Consider the following 13,543-nt stretch of genomic DNA (forward strand, 5'->3'; position numbering starts at 1 on the left):
GCACATCACGCTAAGATGATTTGGCAGCCATCTTGCTTGCAAAGCAGTTTCAGAATTTAAAACTTTACACTTTATGAAAGCATATTTTGCAAATCTTTATTATTATTTTGTTTTCATCACGACCACTTGATGTGCACACTAAGATTGCTAGATCTGATTTTCTATGTAATCATGCTTCCTCAAAGAACCAGAAAAAGGACATGGGCCAACTTCATCACTTAGCCCATGAACTTAGACTATTCTGTCATTAGGATATGAAACAAAGATGCTCTGTTTTGAAGGAAATGATTTGCAGAACAATGCTAATATTTACAAAAAATAGGATTAGAGAATAAACAAATTAAGCAGCTGTTCAGATTGACATGGTTCTACTGAAAAAAATCTAAAACATGAAAGAGATTTCAGGCATTCGCATTTAAAGACAAAGCCTTTCAAATAATTACCTAATGATAGCGTAATTCCTGCTATAGTCAATTAACTATGTTCCACACGCTTGATAAAAGATCTACATTGTTGAATTAAAATAGAAAATGATGTTTGTGTAATGATGCAACCGTAAATTGGAGACATTAAATATCATTATTTCTTCTGTCCTTAAATGCAGAATGCCTATCACATAAGTGAGATTCAAGAAAATTAGATGTCTTGGAATTAAACTTAAGGTCTAAATCATGCTGGGATAGCTTGATTATGTATCAAGCAGCAGATTTTCTTTCTTTTTTACCACTATTTTTTTTTCCCCACAAATTTATCCACCACTTCTTATACAGAGTTATCTGAAACATCAACTTTATCTCCCACAAGCTTCAGCATCTTCCATATAGCCCTTAGGGAGTGTCTGCATTCTCAGATGAAAGTCAGAAGAGCACTTATTTCTTCCATCCACTTTTCAGATCACGATTAGTTATAACTAGTCTATAACTATTTCTTTGTATCAGAAATAGTGTGGCCAGCACGACTAGGGAAGCAATCATCCCCCTGTACTCAGCACTGCTGAGGCTGCACCTTGAGTACTGTGTTCAGCTTTGGGCCCCTCACTACAAGACAGACATTGAGGTTCTGGAGGGTGTCCAAAGAGGAGCAATGAAGCTGGTGAAGGGTCTGGAGCACAAGTCTGATGAGGAGCGGCTGGGGGAACTGGGGTTTTTTACCCTGGAGAAAAGGAGGCTGAGGGGAAACCTTATGACTCTCTACAATTACCTAAAAGGAGGTTGTAGCCAGGTGGGGGGTCGGTCTCTTCTCCCAAGTAACAAGGGATAGGAGAAGAGGAAATGGCTTCAAGTTGTGCCAGGGGAGGTTTAGATTGGATATTAGGAAAAATCTCTTCACTGAAAGGGTTGTCGGGCATTGGAACAGGCTGCCCAGGGAAGTGGTTGAGTCACCATCCCTGGAGGTATTTAAAAGATGTGTACATGTGGTGCTCAGGGACATGGTTTAGTGGTGGAGCTGGCAGTGCCAGGTTAACGGTTGGACCTGATGATCTTAAAGGTCTTTTCCAACCTAAACAATTCTATGATTCTATGAACTCAGCAACAGAACAGATCTACATGTTAAAAAAAAAAAATCTGCATCAAGTGTGCACTCCCTAAAATGGAAAAGTTTGTCCACAGCTAGTTTTGTCAAACCCAGGAAGTCTGTCTAGTGGAAAACACAACAGCAGAATACATATTCTTCTCTGCAACCAGAAATAAATTAGTCTTCAACTAAAGCTATAGAAACTGTATTATGAATGGCACCATGGCATCCTTCACGAACCAGCCTTTCCATATTCCTGCAAGCCCTATTCCCACCAGAACACAATTTCCCCAACTGTCAGGGACTAGTGACACTAGCCAAGCCGAATTCAGTGTGCTTTAACAAAAAACCCACACTGAAAATAAACAAACATCACGCTTATCACACTTGTACAAAATTTAGGTCTCACAGATGCTCCCCCCCTCCAAAATTTGAACAGCATTGAAACTACCACAGAAGCAAACTAAGTTAGAACGGAAAAAAACCAAGACAGCATAACTTAAGAAACAAGGGCAAGCAGCATGGTATTTGCACTGCCTCACTGCAGTTGATGGTGTAATTAAAACCACAGAAGCACTTAAATGACTTGTTCATTTAGACTGCAGAGAAAGCAGAAGTTCACATCAAAATGAAGTGGAGTAATCAGAGTGATAGGTAGGTTGTACATTCTAGAGCTGTACTCATCCAATTTTCATTCTACATCTCTGGGGCAAGATCTTTGTGTGTACAATGCAAGAAATATAATTGAGGGAAAAACACAGAAGATTAGGGTTTGTAAGATTTTTAAAAAGACATTTTGCTTACATGTTTTTACTTTCTATTCAAATGCTGTTGGCCACACCAAATGTTATTCAAATTGAAAAGGTCATCTTCCTTCTCACGATAACTTGTCACCCATTTCTCACTCTGATGTGCTTAAGTCATAATGCACAAGTTAAACATGCTTCCCTTTGTAACCTAGCTTTTATAGTATTAGTTTATCCCACAAGTGTATTTTTCAGTCAACGCCCTATATTAAACATGGAGAAAACTGGTCACAGTAGCAACAGAAGAGATGGAGACAGCACCACTCCATGAAAACAACTGTGAGTTTACTTTCTCAGTGGGCAATAATTTACTTTTTTTTCTTCCCCAGCAGAATTTACTTTGTGGCACGCTCTTGAGCTTGCTTGATTGAAGGAAAATCCTGATTAAGTGATGCAATACCCCTTTTTAAAGTATTGTCTATTAAATAGCCTGTACTGAAGATATGTAGTATCTGTTTCAAATCTCAGTTTTGATTAATTAAAACTTTGTTTCAACTGTATTAACAGAACACAGTTAACATACACAAAACAGTGAAATGCAAACTGGCACTTTACTTTCAGTATTGCAAAGAAGATGTGGGAGAAGAATCTTTGAAAGTGAATGTATCCATTGGTCCAAAATTTGAGGTGTGGCCTGGCATATAAATCTTCTGTCCCTTTACTTTCCTTGCCTTGCAATTTTCTTATGCTTCAGCTGTGGGAATCTATCCATTCAGCTAGGGAAGGGAAAGCAAGAACCCTCTACTACCCTTATAAATATCACAGCTCACTTCTTCCTTGCCTTCCTCTCCTTTTTTTTTTTAATTCTGAAGTCATGGTACCTTGCATGCAGCAGAACAAAAGCAGTAATAAGAAGTCTGTTTATTAAAGCAATTTTGTGAATCAGAACTTTGAAGGTCCTGTGGGATCATATAAACACAACAGAAGAGAGCATTTACTGTAAAGAAGCATTAGCCTCCTGATGATTCACCACATGTTTATGTAAATCCCTTTCTCTCTAACACTTCCATGCTTAGTTGTCATTTACTAATCAATATCCAGGCTCCTCCATTACCCGTTAGCATACTATCAAGAGCACATCATGTCTATTCAGCATTGTAGAGAGAGATGGTTCTTCTCAACTTATTTTTAATGACTTCAGGTCAATTCTGGATTAAATGGAAGGGCATTTCTATTAACTTTTGGTAGGAGCAAGATAGGCATTTGAAGTCTGCTTGGCTTCCAGATTGCCACCAAGTGGAACGGGACTAAATTATCTCTGTATTAGTAAAATGTAGTCTTGAAATATACAGTTCTTTGAAGTCCATTAAAACTTTACCATTTACTTCAGTTTTTCCGAAAAAACTCCATGGGTTTACAATTTATCCTCCTTCATATGCATTACTGGAGGAAGGAAATATGTTTAGCATATGATGCTTCAAGATCAAGTTATAGGACTCAAAAGTTAAATATACAAAACACTGCCACTACCATTTAATTTTTATGTGTTCCTAGGTAAAGAGCAGATTCCTCAAATGATGCAATGCACTTATTAATTACCATACTTCAAGAGGCAGCAGCAATACTAATGGCAAAACACAGCCAAATGATGCTTTGAAGACTGTGAAACAGCCAACATCACAATGAAACACCGTCATTTGACTGTTACACTGTTGGAATGAGACAGCAGTTACCTGTTAAAGATTTACCATCTGTATGCCATCTACCATACAGAAAAGGCAAGTGTACACTAGAAAAAGCAGCCACCAAGTGAATTGTTACGGTCACTAGATCAGCTAAGAACACTGTCCATCACTCCAGGGTAGCCGACGGCTCCTCCAGCAGGAAAGGACCTTACAACAGTTCTATTCATAGCTGACCAGTCCCAAGTTGCTTAAGACTTCAAAGAAGTTAGAGTACTTTCAATCTAGTAAAAACGGATGGGATGTGATAGTAAAACTAAGAAAATGCACAATTTGTGTGATAGAAGAAACACAAAAAAACCTAGCTGATACACTCAAGTACCACCAGGCAAGCATGAAAAACCGTGTTTATCATTTTAGACGTGACATATGAACATTAAGTCCTTCCTCTCAATCCACTGGTTTACAGCCCCAAGTCTTCATTCCTTGACATAGAAGTGTTAGAACTAGAGACATTTTAGATATATCTATACCTAAACATGCTGTTAAATAGGGCCTTCTCTCTTTCTGCACCTGCTGATGCCCGAAGCTAAATCAAAAGAATGTTATAAGCTCTTCAATTTTTTTCCTTGTTATATTCATTCCCAGCTAAGTGAAACAGCAAACTCTGGAATAAACAATACTTTTTTAATCTCACTTCTCAGTGACCCATTTCTCTGCATAGGCAGTGAAAAGCTGTATTCAATTGCATCATCTGTTTTGAGGCTCCCACTTCCTACCTGCTCTCATATATCAGCAGGTGGAAACAACTTAGACAAAGAGCTATGTTTTGTTGCTGCAGAGAGGACAATACTAATCCTAAGTTTTTTCCCTAAAATTATTCCTGAATTAGCACAAAAATTTTTTAAAATGCAGTGGTAAAAATTTAACTTGTGAAAAGCATCGATATTTTTTACAAGTAGTTGAAATACAACGAAGGGCGGTACGCAGTTATACTGAGCATTTATTAATGTGGTAAAGTCTTGATGCTTGGTCAAAACCAGAAGTGATCTAAAACTGACTTGTTCCTATAAAGAACTGGAGCTATATCAATAATGTTAAAAAACAATTGCCCTGAAGTATTCAGTGGGAGCATTTCAATAAGAGCGGACAACTGCCATGCACATAATTTGATCACTTTGTTAAACATTACAGCACACTGTGGTTATACTTGCCTTTCTTGAATTTGCCAATAGTTAACTTACCCCCTCCAAATATAACTCTGAAAGATCTCTGTATTTCTTGATACCAAAAATTATTGATCAGTGCACAGTTGATGGAAGTCAAACCTGTACTAGCTGCGTGACTGAAGCAATACAACATCTGCCTGACTGACAAGAGATTCCAGAGCAACTAACAGATTAAACACGTCTTTCTTTGTATGCTTCTACATGTGTAGTGCAAAAGAAGAGAGATTAGAACCTGTTAGTCCAGTGACAAATTCTCCTAGTGTCATAAAACGACCAAAATGCTTGAAGCAAAATTTCAGTTCTTTGAATCAGAAAGTGTGAAAGACAAATCATTGCTAAGAGGCTAGGGGTACTTGAGAATAGAGCTCTAGGAAAGTAATTTAATTTATAAAATTAAGGCAAGACACTTGCAACAAGTTCTACAGGAATATGTATTTTTTTAATAGAGAACACCACTAAGGGGGAAGAAGCAGCCAAAATAGACAAAATTATTTCAAATGGTTTTAACCGTACCAAGCGTACTATGTCACAACATTTAGATGGATGAAACAGCGTGGCCTCTGAAGGTAAATGTGTTGTCTTTAAAACTATTAGAAAAATAACTAATTAGGATTAAATTTTGAATTATCGAAGTGTAAGCCATATTAGAGTTGACCATTAACATACTTGCCATTAATAATACAAATAAAATTACTGTTAACACTGAGGTTAAATCAAGCTTTAAACTATTTCCTTTAACATAAAGGAGATTGGGCTGGTGTTTGGGTTTCATTGTTATTTTTTGTTCCCCCTCTTTTTTTCTTTCTTTTGTAAATAATACAATAAAAAGTCAGACTGGAATAAAAAAGCTCTAGTGATTTTAAAATTTCAGTATTTCCGAACGCAATTGCTTGCATAATTTACAACCACAGCTATACAGGTTAAATGCCTAATTCCTTGCTATCTAAATATTTAGACACGCAAATCTTCTTGATAACCTAAATTTAATAAGCAGAAACAACATATTGATTCCTTGGCTCAATAATTATCAATTCTACATAGAAAAGTTGTTTTGATAAACAAATATACCAGTTCTCTAGTAAATAAGTGATGGTATAGCAATTGCATCCAAGATTATTTATGTCATAATTAAGATAAATTTTTAAATGTTTAATTTATTTTCAATAAAAATACAGCAAGGCATAAAAACATCCTTCAGTAGTGAATAAGAAATGCATAATTTACCATTTTTAAAGAGCAAGCTTTGAAGAAAATAATAGAGGTACAAACAGAAAGCAGGATTAGAATCAATAGTTTAATCAAGGGTTCCTCCCTACTGATTTCAGTCATGATTTAATCATGATTAAACAGGTTATTTAAATCAAGTCTCCATGCTGTGAAAATAAAATTCAGTTCAGTAACCATGTCCCCACACGTCCCCAATTCCCAGGGCAAACAAAGCCTTAGAGGTGATAGCAAATTAAAATATATGACAGTGCTCAATACTGTAATCACAGGAACATTCATTTCAAGAATTCTTCAAATGGTTTTGTTTATGATGTTTGTTACTGGATCAATTCCCAGCCCATAGAGAAGTTCTGTTACTTTCCAGTTGTAAATCTACCACACAGCTGTGAGTCTGTTAGTGGATTTTGTCATTAAACACACTGGAGAACAGAAGCCACTCTAAATAGCAAAAATGATGAGAAATACCTGCCCTTGGTAAAGGATACACATCAGCCCCACTTCTTACAAAAGAAAGTGGAATAATAGAAGTTTTTTAAGATACCAAAAAATGAGAAAGAAAGAAAAAAAAAAAAAAGAGAATTAAGAACTCTGGGTTATGGTACTGAGCCAATTATCAAGCTCATTCTGCCTTTAGCCAGAGCAGATTTTGGGGTTTGCTTGTTTATAGTAGGGGTTTTTCCTCCTAAAAAACTAATCCACAAACTTAAATATTAACAACATGAGAGTAGCTCTGCTAGGTACCTCCAGCCAAGTATGCTTTTTCTGTAACTACATGTAATGAATTTTGTAAGAAAGAGGTCAAAAAAACAGGGCTACATGAAAGCAGGAAGATTAGCACTTAAGCTTGAGCTCAGACTAGTGAGTAGTATCTCACCATCTATGTTCTGGCATGCAGAGGAAATGACAGTTCACTTAAGTCCTAACACCCCTCCTGCTGTAGCATGGTATAGGCAACTGCTAGCTACTAGCTACTCCTTCGACTTGTCATTCTGAATCGTATCTGTCCATCCAGCTCCCCAGAAGACACATTTCTCAGAAAGGATCAAATGACACACAGTTAATGACACATGGTTTCAAAATGTGATAAACCAGCAGTATTAGCTGAAGACATTTTTTGTAAGACAGACACACACACATGATTATCTGTAAATAACATGATCAGAGTGACACTACATATGATTCTGCCTTAGCATTTTCTCGGCACACTATTTTAAATAAGATAGGTAATAATATAATAGAAGTATCCCATTTGCCAGTGCATCAACTAAAAATTTTCCATTCACCCCTTTTGTTCTTTCACAGGCTTAATTCATCTAGTGCGCAGGAACTGTATTAAATTAGGTCCTGGGACATTCCAAATTACTGTCAGTAAATTATCTTCCTGTCATAGGAGCTAATTTAACCATCTTAGATTGCTTCAGATAATTTGCAATTCTTAACTATTAACCATTAACAAGTCTCCTAATTTAACATGAAATGTCTCTGTTATTAATCTAAATAGTCAAATCCTCTGACAGTGACCTTCCTAAATCTGTAACTGTAACAACCTGGTGGAAATTTCAAATCAATGGTGGTAATTCCTCCCCACTCCCTTTCCCCAGTGGTATGAACAGTCCCATTGGAGGACTACATCACAGACTTAAACCTCTCTTTGCAGAGCTCCTGCCAGGGTTTGTTGCCGAGACGCACGGTGTGCACAGCCTCACAGGAGAAAATCTGGATTACAGATTTCATTCCTCCCCACTCTCAAATTCCTCCTTCTCTGTGAGGCTGAGGATACAGAAGCATCAGCATCTCAATGTAACGATTGCTTAGACAGTCTGGCTTTTAGTTACACACCATGGCAACAGATCAAGCAACAACTGAGAACCAGTATTTTCATTGCAAAATTCAAGCACAGACTCTTAATTAAACTTGAGCTTTAAAATACTGGTCTGTATTAAGTATTTAATACTAGAGCCTTTCAAAAAGTTTTGCATGGAAACACACTGCTGCTAATTTCACTTCTGGGCCAACATACTGCAAGAAACAACAACGCAAAAGAAAATGAATTGGAAATTGCCATCTCCAACTGAAGAAGCAACTCTGACACTAGAGAATATTTTTCCAAGTTAGTCTCACTGAGAAAACTACTAAAACAAAAAGGTATTAAATACAAGTTAAGGACAGAAAAATCAGATACTAAAGTTGGAAACCGTCCAGACTAACAGAATTAAATATCAGCACTTGTATAAAGAGTGCCATGGGATTCCTTAAAAAATGTTTCAGCATGTGAGTTGTGCTTCTCATCCGCAACAAGGCATTTGCACTAAACAGAGGCTGGTGTTAATTTGGCATTCCCTACTCAATGACTGAATGAGTCCGACCCTGCTCTGCTTGGGAAAAATAACAGAACCTGATCATCCAGTAAAAGAATTACTGAAATGCATTGATTCTTTTGCCAGAATTCCTCCTTTGGGAAGGTAATTTTTAATTTTTATGGGTACTGTTAACCTTTTCTGGAACATACTACTAGGAAAAAATGCAAACCTATCATCTAAAATTTGATGGGTTTTGGTGTAGCATAACTTCTTTGTAAAAGAGGGGAAAAAGCAAGCCAGAGGAGCATTTACTTTGTTGTTGTTGTTTTCTCTCTCCTGTTGAAGGTTGCTTATCTCCCTAGGCTTTGCCCTGTCCCAAATCTCCAGACACTACTCATCAAACCTTCTGGCCCACACTCCCAAGCCTCATATCAAGTTGTTTCTACCCATCAGGCTCTAAATGTTTGCTCAACTTCCATGACAAACCCTCTGCAACCAAGGTAGTTCCCCAGCCAAAGACTCAGCAGTACTGCAAGTGCCATCAGAGTTTTCCCTCCAGCATCCCTTCTTGCCTGAGGACCCTGGGGAAATGCCTTGGAAACACTCCTTCCCATCTGAGATGCTCACCTTTGCAATCGCCTTACCCCATGGCCCCTCTTTGGAGATGCAAAAGGAAAGCAATGCAGAGATGAGACCTCCTTGAACCTTCTCTTGATGTGTTTACTTTCCCTCCCCTCTTATCCTCCTCATCAGTCAAATCATTCCTCTTGTATTTTGCCAGTATTTACATTTTTACCCACATCAGTACTGAACTTTTTTTTTTTAAACAGTAATTCTCAGCATCTAAAACCAGTGTGTTCTGAACTCATCAAGCTACTACAGTTTATGTAATTTGATTGCCTCAAGTGAATTATTTTAAAAGAAAAAGCTTCCAACATTTTGGATGGTATACTGAGGTTTGAGACTTCAAGTCTGGCATCTAATGTTCACAATGTTTATCTGAATATCAAGCCATACTTTAAAAGCTATATAATAGTAGTAGATAAAGCATGACAGGAAATTGTTTTTACCCTCACACTGTAGCTAACTTGCTCCATAATAATATGGTTCACAACTTACGGTTCATTTCAACAAATCCCATAAAAATTCTCTGATATGCTCAAGTCTTTATCAGCTATATGACTTAATGATCAATTCCCCAAAAGACATCAACTGAATATTTTAAAATTTGCAGTGGAGGTGGATAAATACAGAAACCCCTGCAAGGATATTAGCTGTTTACTACCTTACAATCCCAAGGGAATGCTGCGTGACACAAAGCAAGTCATCTACACTGCTTTTATTCACTACAAATGCCAAAAATAGTAGTATTTTTACTTTCAGATGCTCAAAAAATGTTTACTTGGTAAGTTAATTACAACAGAGAGCAGTTAGGGGCTAGAGCATCTTTCTCCATATACAGCTGCCCTAAACGTTCATTCACCCTGCAATGATCCCAGCATAAGGACAGGTGAAATGCAGAGGGCAGCTTCCTCTGTAACCCAGGCCTGAACATGACTGACTGAAGGCCTCCAAGTTTACAGCCTATGATACGGGAAATTTATTTTTCAGACTTCTATGAAGGAACTCCATGCAACTGCCCTTCCACTAACAAAACAGAAAAAACAGTTGAATTAGTGCAAAACAGATTACAGCAATAGTTCAAGCACTAACACTTTAATATTCTGAACACTACTGTCTTCCCAAAACAGCACCTCTGTAGCTTGTCACTTAATTACCTGGCGTGGTAAAAGCTTATCAACACGTACCAGGAATGCCAGCCTCAAACCTACTCTGGCCTTTGTTTAGCAGACTGGTAAGGTCCAAGTATTGAGACTCTTTGGGGCTGGGGAGGAAGAGTCCGAATTCTATGCCCCTAAAGCAGCACTATACTGTTATCACAGCTGCTATTTCTCCAGAGCTGGCTTTTTCCAAATTTGCTCACTGCAGCTAGACCTAGACCCAAAAATGCAGAACCCAGGAGTACTCTACCCTCAGGTGCAACCACTCACTGCCAGGCCAGGGCCGCTATTAATGTGCCTAAAGTAAGGCCAAAGGTGAAAAGCTTTTAACATAATATACTGACAGATACTTGATGCTGACAGGTGAATGAGCTGAGACAACTCCCCACAGGTAATCGAATAATGGAAGAAACCTAAGTATTTTATGAAAAGTTAACAAATAATCATCAGCGCCTTTCTCCAAATAAGGTTTCTGTTACTTTACTGAAGAACAAGACATTAGAATGTAATTCTTGACAAGTACGCAGCAGACTGCACAACCCTGCCATGCTCACGGCAGCCTCAGCTGTTCCTCTCCTGGGGTCAACAGTGGAGAGGAAGCACACCTATTCAAATGCCATCACAGACACCTTGCTAAACACAATGTATACAGCAGCTGGCCAGTGGCTGCCCTGAATTTCTGTGAGTGTTCCATAAACAAAATAACTCTTGCCTTTAAAGTATCAAATATAAAGAAATGCTTAAGTGCTAACTCTGAATCTACACCACTGGGTGGAGGTACAGGGAGCTTGTAGCCCTCGTTCTCAGATATGCACTTCACAAAGTCCCAACTAAAGTAAAAGCGCTGCTTGGTATACCCCGCACTCCTATATTCCCCTCAACCACCCCCCCACACACATTGATTATGCGCTAGCTCTGACCCTACTCACATGCTCAGAAGGAAACCCAGACACACAGAGCAAAGATGCATAACTCGGCCCACCTCCTAGCAGACAGCCAGAGCTCACATGGGGCCAGGAGTTTGCACCGCAGAGCATTCCTCCCTCAAAAGTAGGTCAGCTTAAATGAACAAAATTCACTCTGAAAAATTATGCACCAGATTTTTTATTTTTTCAACACTACCAACAGTGTTCCCAGGCCTCAGAGTGTATCTGCTGTTAAAGACTATTTTGTTTTATTGAAAGGAAACTTTCTGGTTCCTAAAATTGAAATTCATGTTTCTTCCCTCTCTATCAATAACCATCTAAACCTTCATAATTGTAACACATTAATCTAGTCACTACAGGCTTGCTTTTAGGGAGGGTACAGGGAGGGAATTTTTTCACCCATGAATTAAGAGGATTCTTAACAAGAACAAAAGTTCGTCGTGCAAATAAGAGTTTGGAAACTCAAGTCTCTTAGGATCAATTTTCCTTCACTGCTAGCTTAAGAGCTGCAAAAAACTGAAAGCATAATCCCTGACATTTCACTGTACTTGCAGGATGAAAATGTTTGCCCTGTGGATATGCCAACACTGCAAGTAACTGGGTAGAAGCTAATCACTCTATAGGTTTCATTGTAATTTAAAAATACCCAGAGCACCTCACTAGTACATCCACACAGCAGTATAAATTGGTCTGTTTTGTAAATGGTTTCATCTACCTGTCTGTCAGTAGAGAGATGAAAAAGAATACTGATAGCATAACTGGGCAGTTATGTAAATTGGACAACTAAACCGATTCCAAATAATCTCTAAGTCTTTTTTCTCCCCACAATAAAATTTATTACTCCTCCCTTCAGTAAACAACCTTTGGCAGCCACGCAGTATTTTGCAGCTGTCACTAGAAAAGTAGTCAAAGAAAAGGGAAGATAATAGATTTTGGAACTTGGCACTCATTCTCTGTAGATTTTTTTTTTTTTCTGATTACTATCAGGTTTTGATGTTACTGTTTTAAAGCTACTTGTTATGAATATATCTGCTATTTGTTTCTAACATAGTGGCTGTAATTTTGTAAATATTTCTCTATTTGACTTTTTATCTTTTTGTTAGCATAAAAAGCCCGTAACATTTAACTTTTCCCCATAGCAATAATTAAGAGTTTACAGCCTCTCATAGAAATCCTGTCAATACAAACTGGATGTAAACAAGTTGTAAAGCGAGTGGCAGTAAGTTGGTTTTTTTTTTAACGAAGTTGGCTACTTAAGGAAAATGGCTGTACATACATAAAGTTATCAAAGCTTCTTATGAAAAAATACTTTTATCCAAGATCTAGACTGCATAATTAAACAATTCAAATCTTAGTTATAAACTGATTTTAATTAAAGGTAATCTGACTCATTTTAGCTATGTATAAATTTAAAGTCAGACAACATATTTGTATCCATTTTCTAGAATATCTGTCACTTCTCCACAGTGGCTGATTAAACTTGCCAGTGAAAAACGTTTTGAGTAGGCAACTTGTAATACAGCTATGGTTTATTTCTGTCAGAGGCCGACTGCTGAAGTGTGAAAGAAACTCATTAAAAATCTCTCACTGTGATCCTGCATTACAAGGAAAAAAAGAAAGAAAATACTTAATGGGGTACACTTAGCCCGAAGCCACATTCATATTCTGCTTTTCATTTTACACTATTTCAGTAAGCAATTAAAAGACAGCAATTAGTCACAGAAACACTGTTCATACTGGTCATACTGGGAGATTAAAGAGGTTAACACTTATTTTATGTTAATATTATGAAAGTAATGAGGGAGATCAAGAATAATACAGACAACTAAAAAGGAATGCCAAAATAAATAGAAGAATCTCTTACCTTAATCTTAAGACAAGATTCACTGCACATGGAACTTCACTATATTCATCACTAACAGCAGGCTGAGACTATTGAAGAAAAAAGTAAAAGTCTTATAATGAATGCCAAAGGAAAAAAAAGTCCCGAAATACTTGCCATGCTAAGTTTGAAGTTAGCACAGAATATTTTACACATCCTCTAACTCTCAAAAACCTTTTAAATGCTTTCAGTAACACAGTCTAAAATATAGCTGATACCAGTAAAACTGCCATATTTCAATTACAGAGATACAAA

The 13,543-nt window shown here is 37.5% G+C and overlaps 1 protein-coding gene across 3 annotated transcripts in view; it reads right to left on the reverse strand.

Moving 5' to 3' along the window:
- Positions 1-13,543, reverse strand: part of STK39 (serine/threonine kinase 39) — a 101,711-nt gene that overhangs the window by 25,194 nt on the left and 62,974 nt on the right. For all 3 annotated transcript variants that reach the window (XM_054830725.1, XM_054830727.1, XM_054830726.1), the window contains exon 13: positions 13,271-13,338. In XM_054830725.1, coding sequence (XP_054686700.1) covers positions 13,271-13,338 — 68 coding nt within the window. The remainder of the gene's footprint in view (positions 1-13,270; positions 13,339-13,543) is intronic.

Source organism: Grus americana, chromosome 6, assembly GCF_028858705.1.
Source record: "Grus americana isolate bGruAme1 chromosome 6, bGruAme1.mat, whole genome shotgun sequence".
Classification (NCBI taxonomy): Eukaryota; Metazoa; Chordata; class Aves; order Gruiformes; family Gruidae; genus Grus; species Grus americana.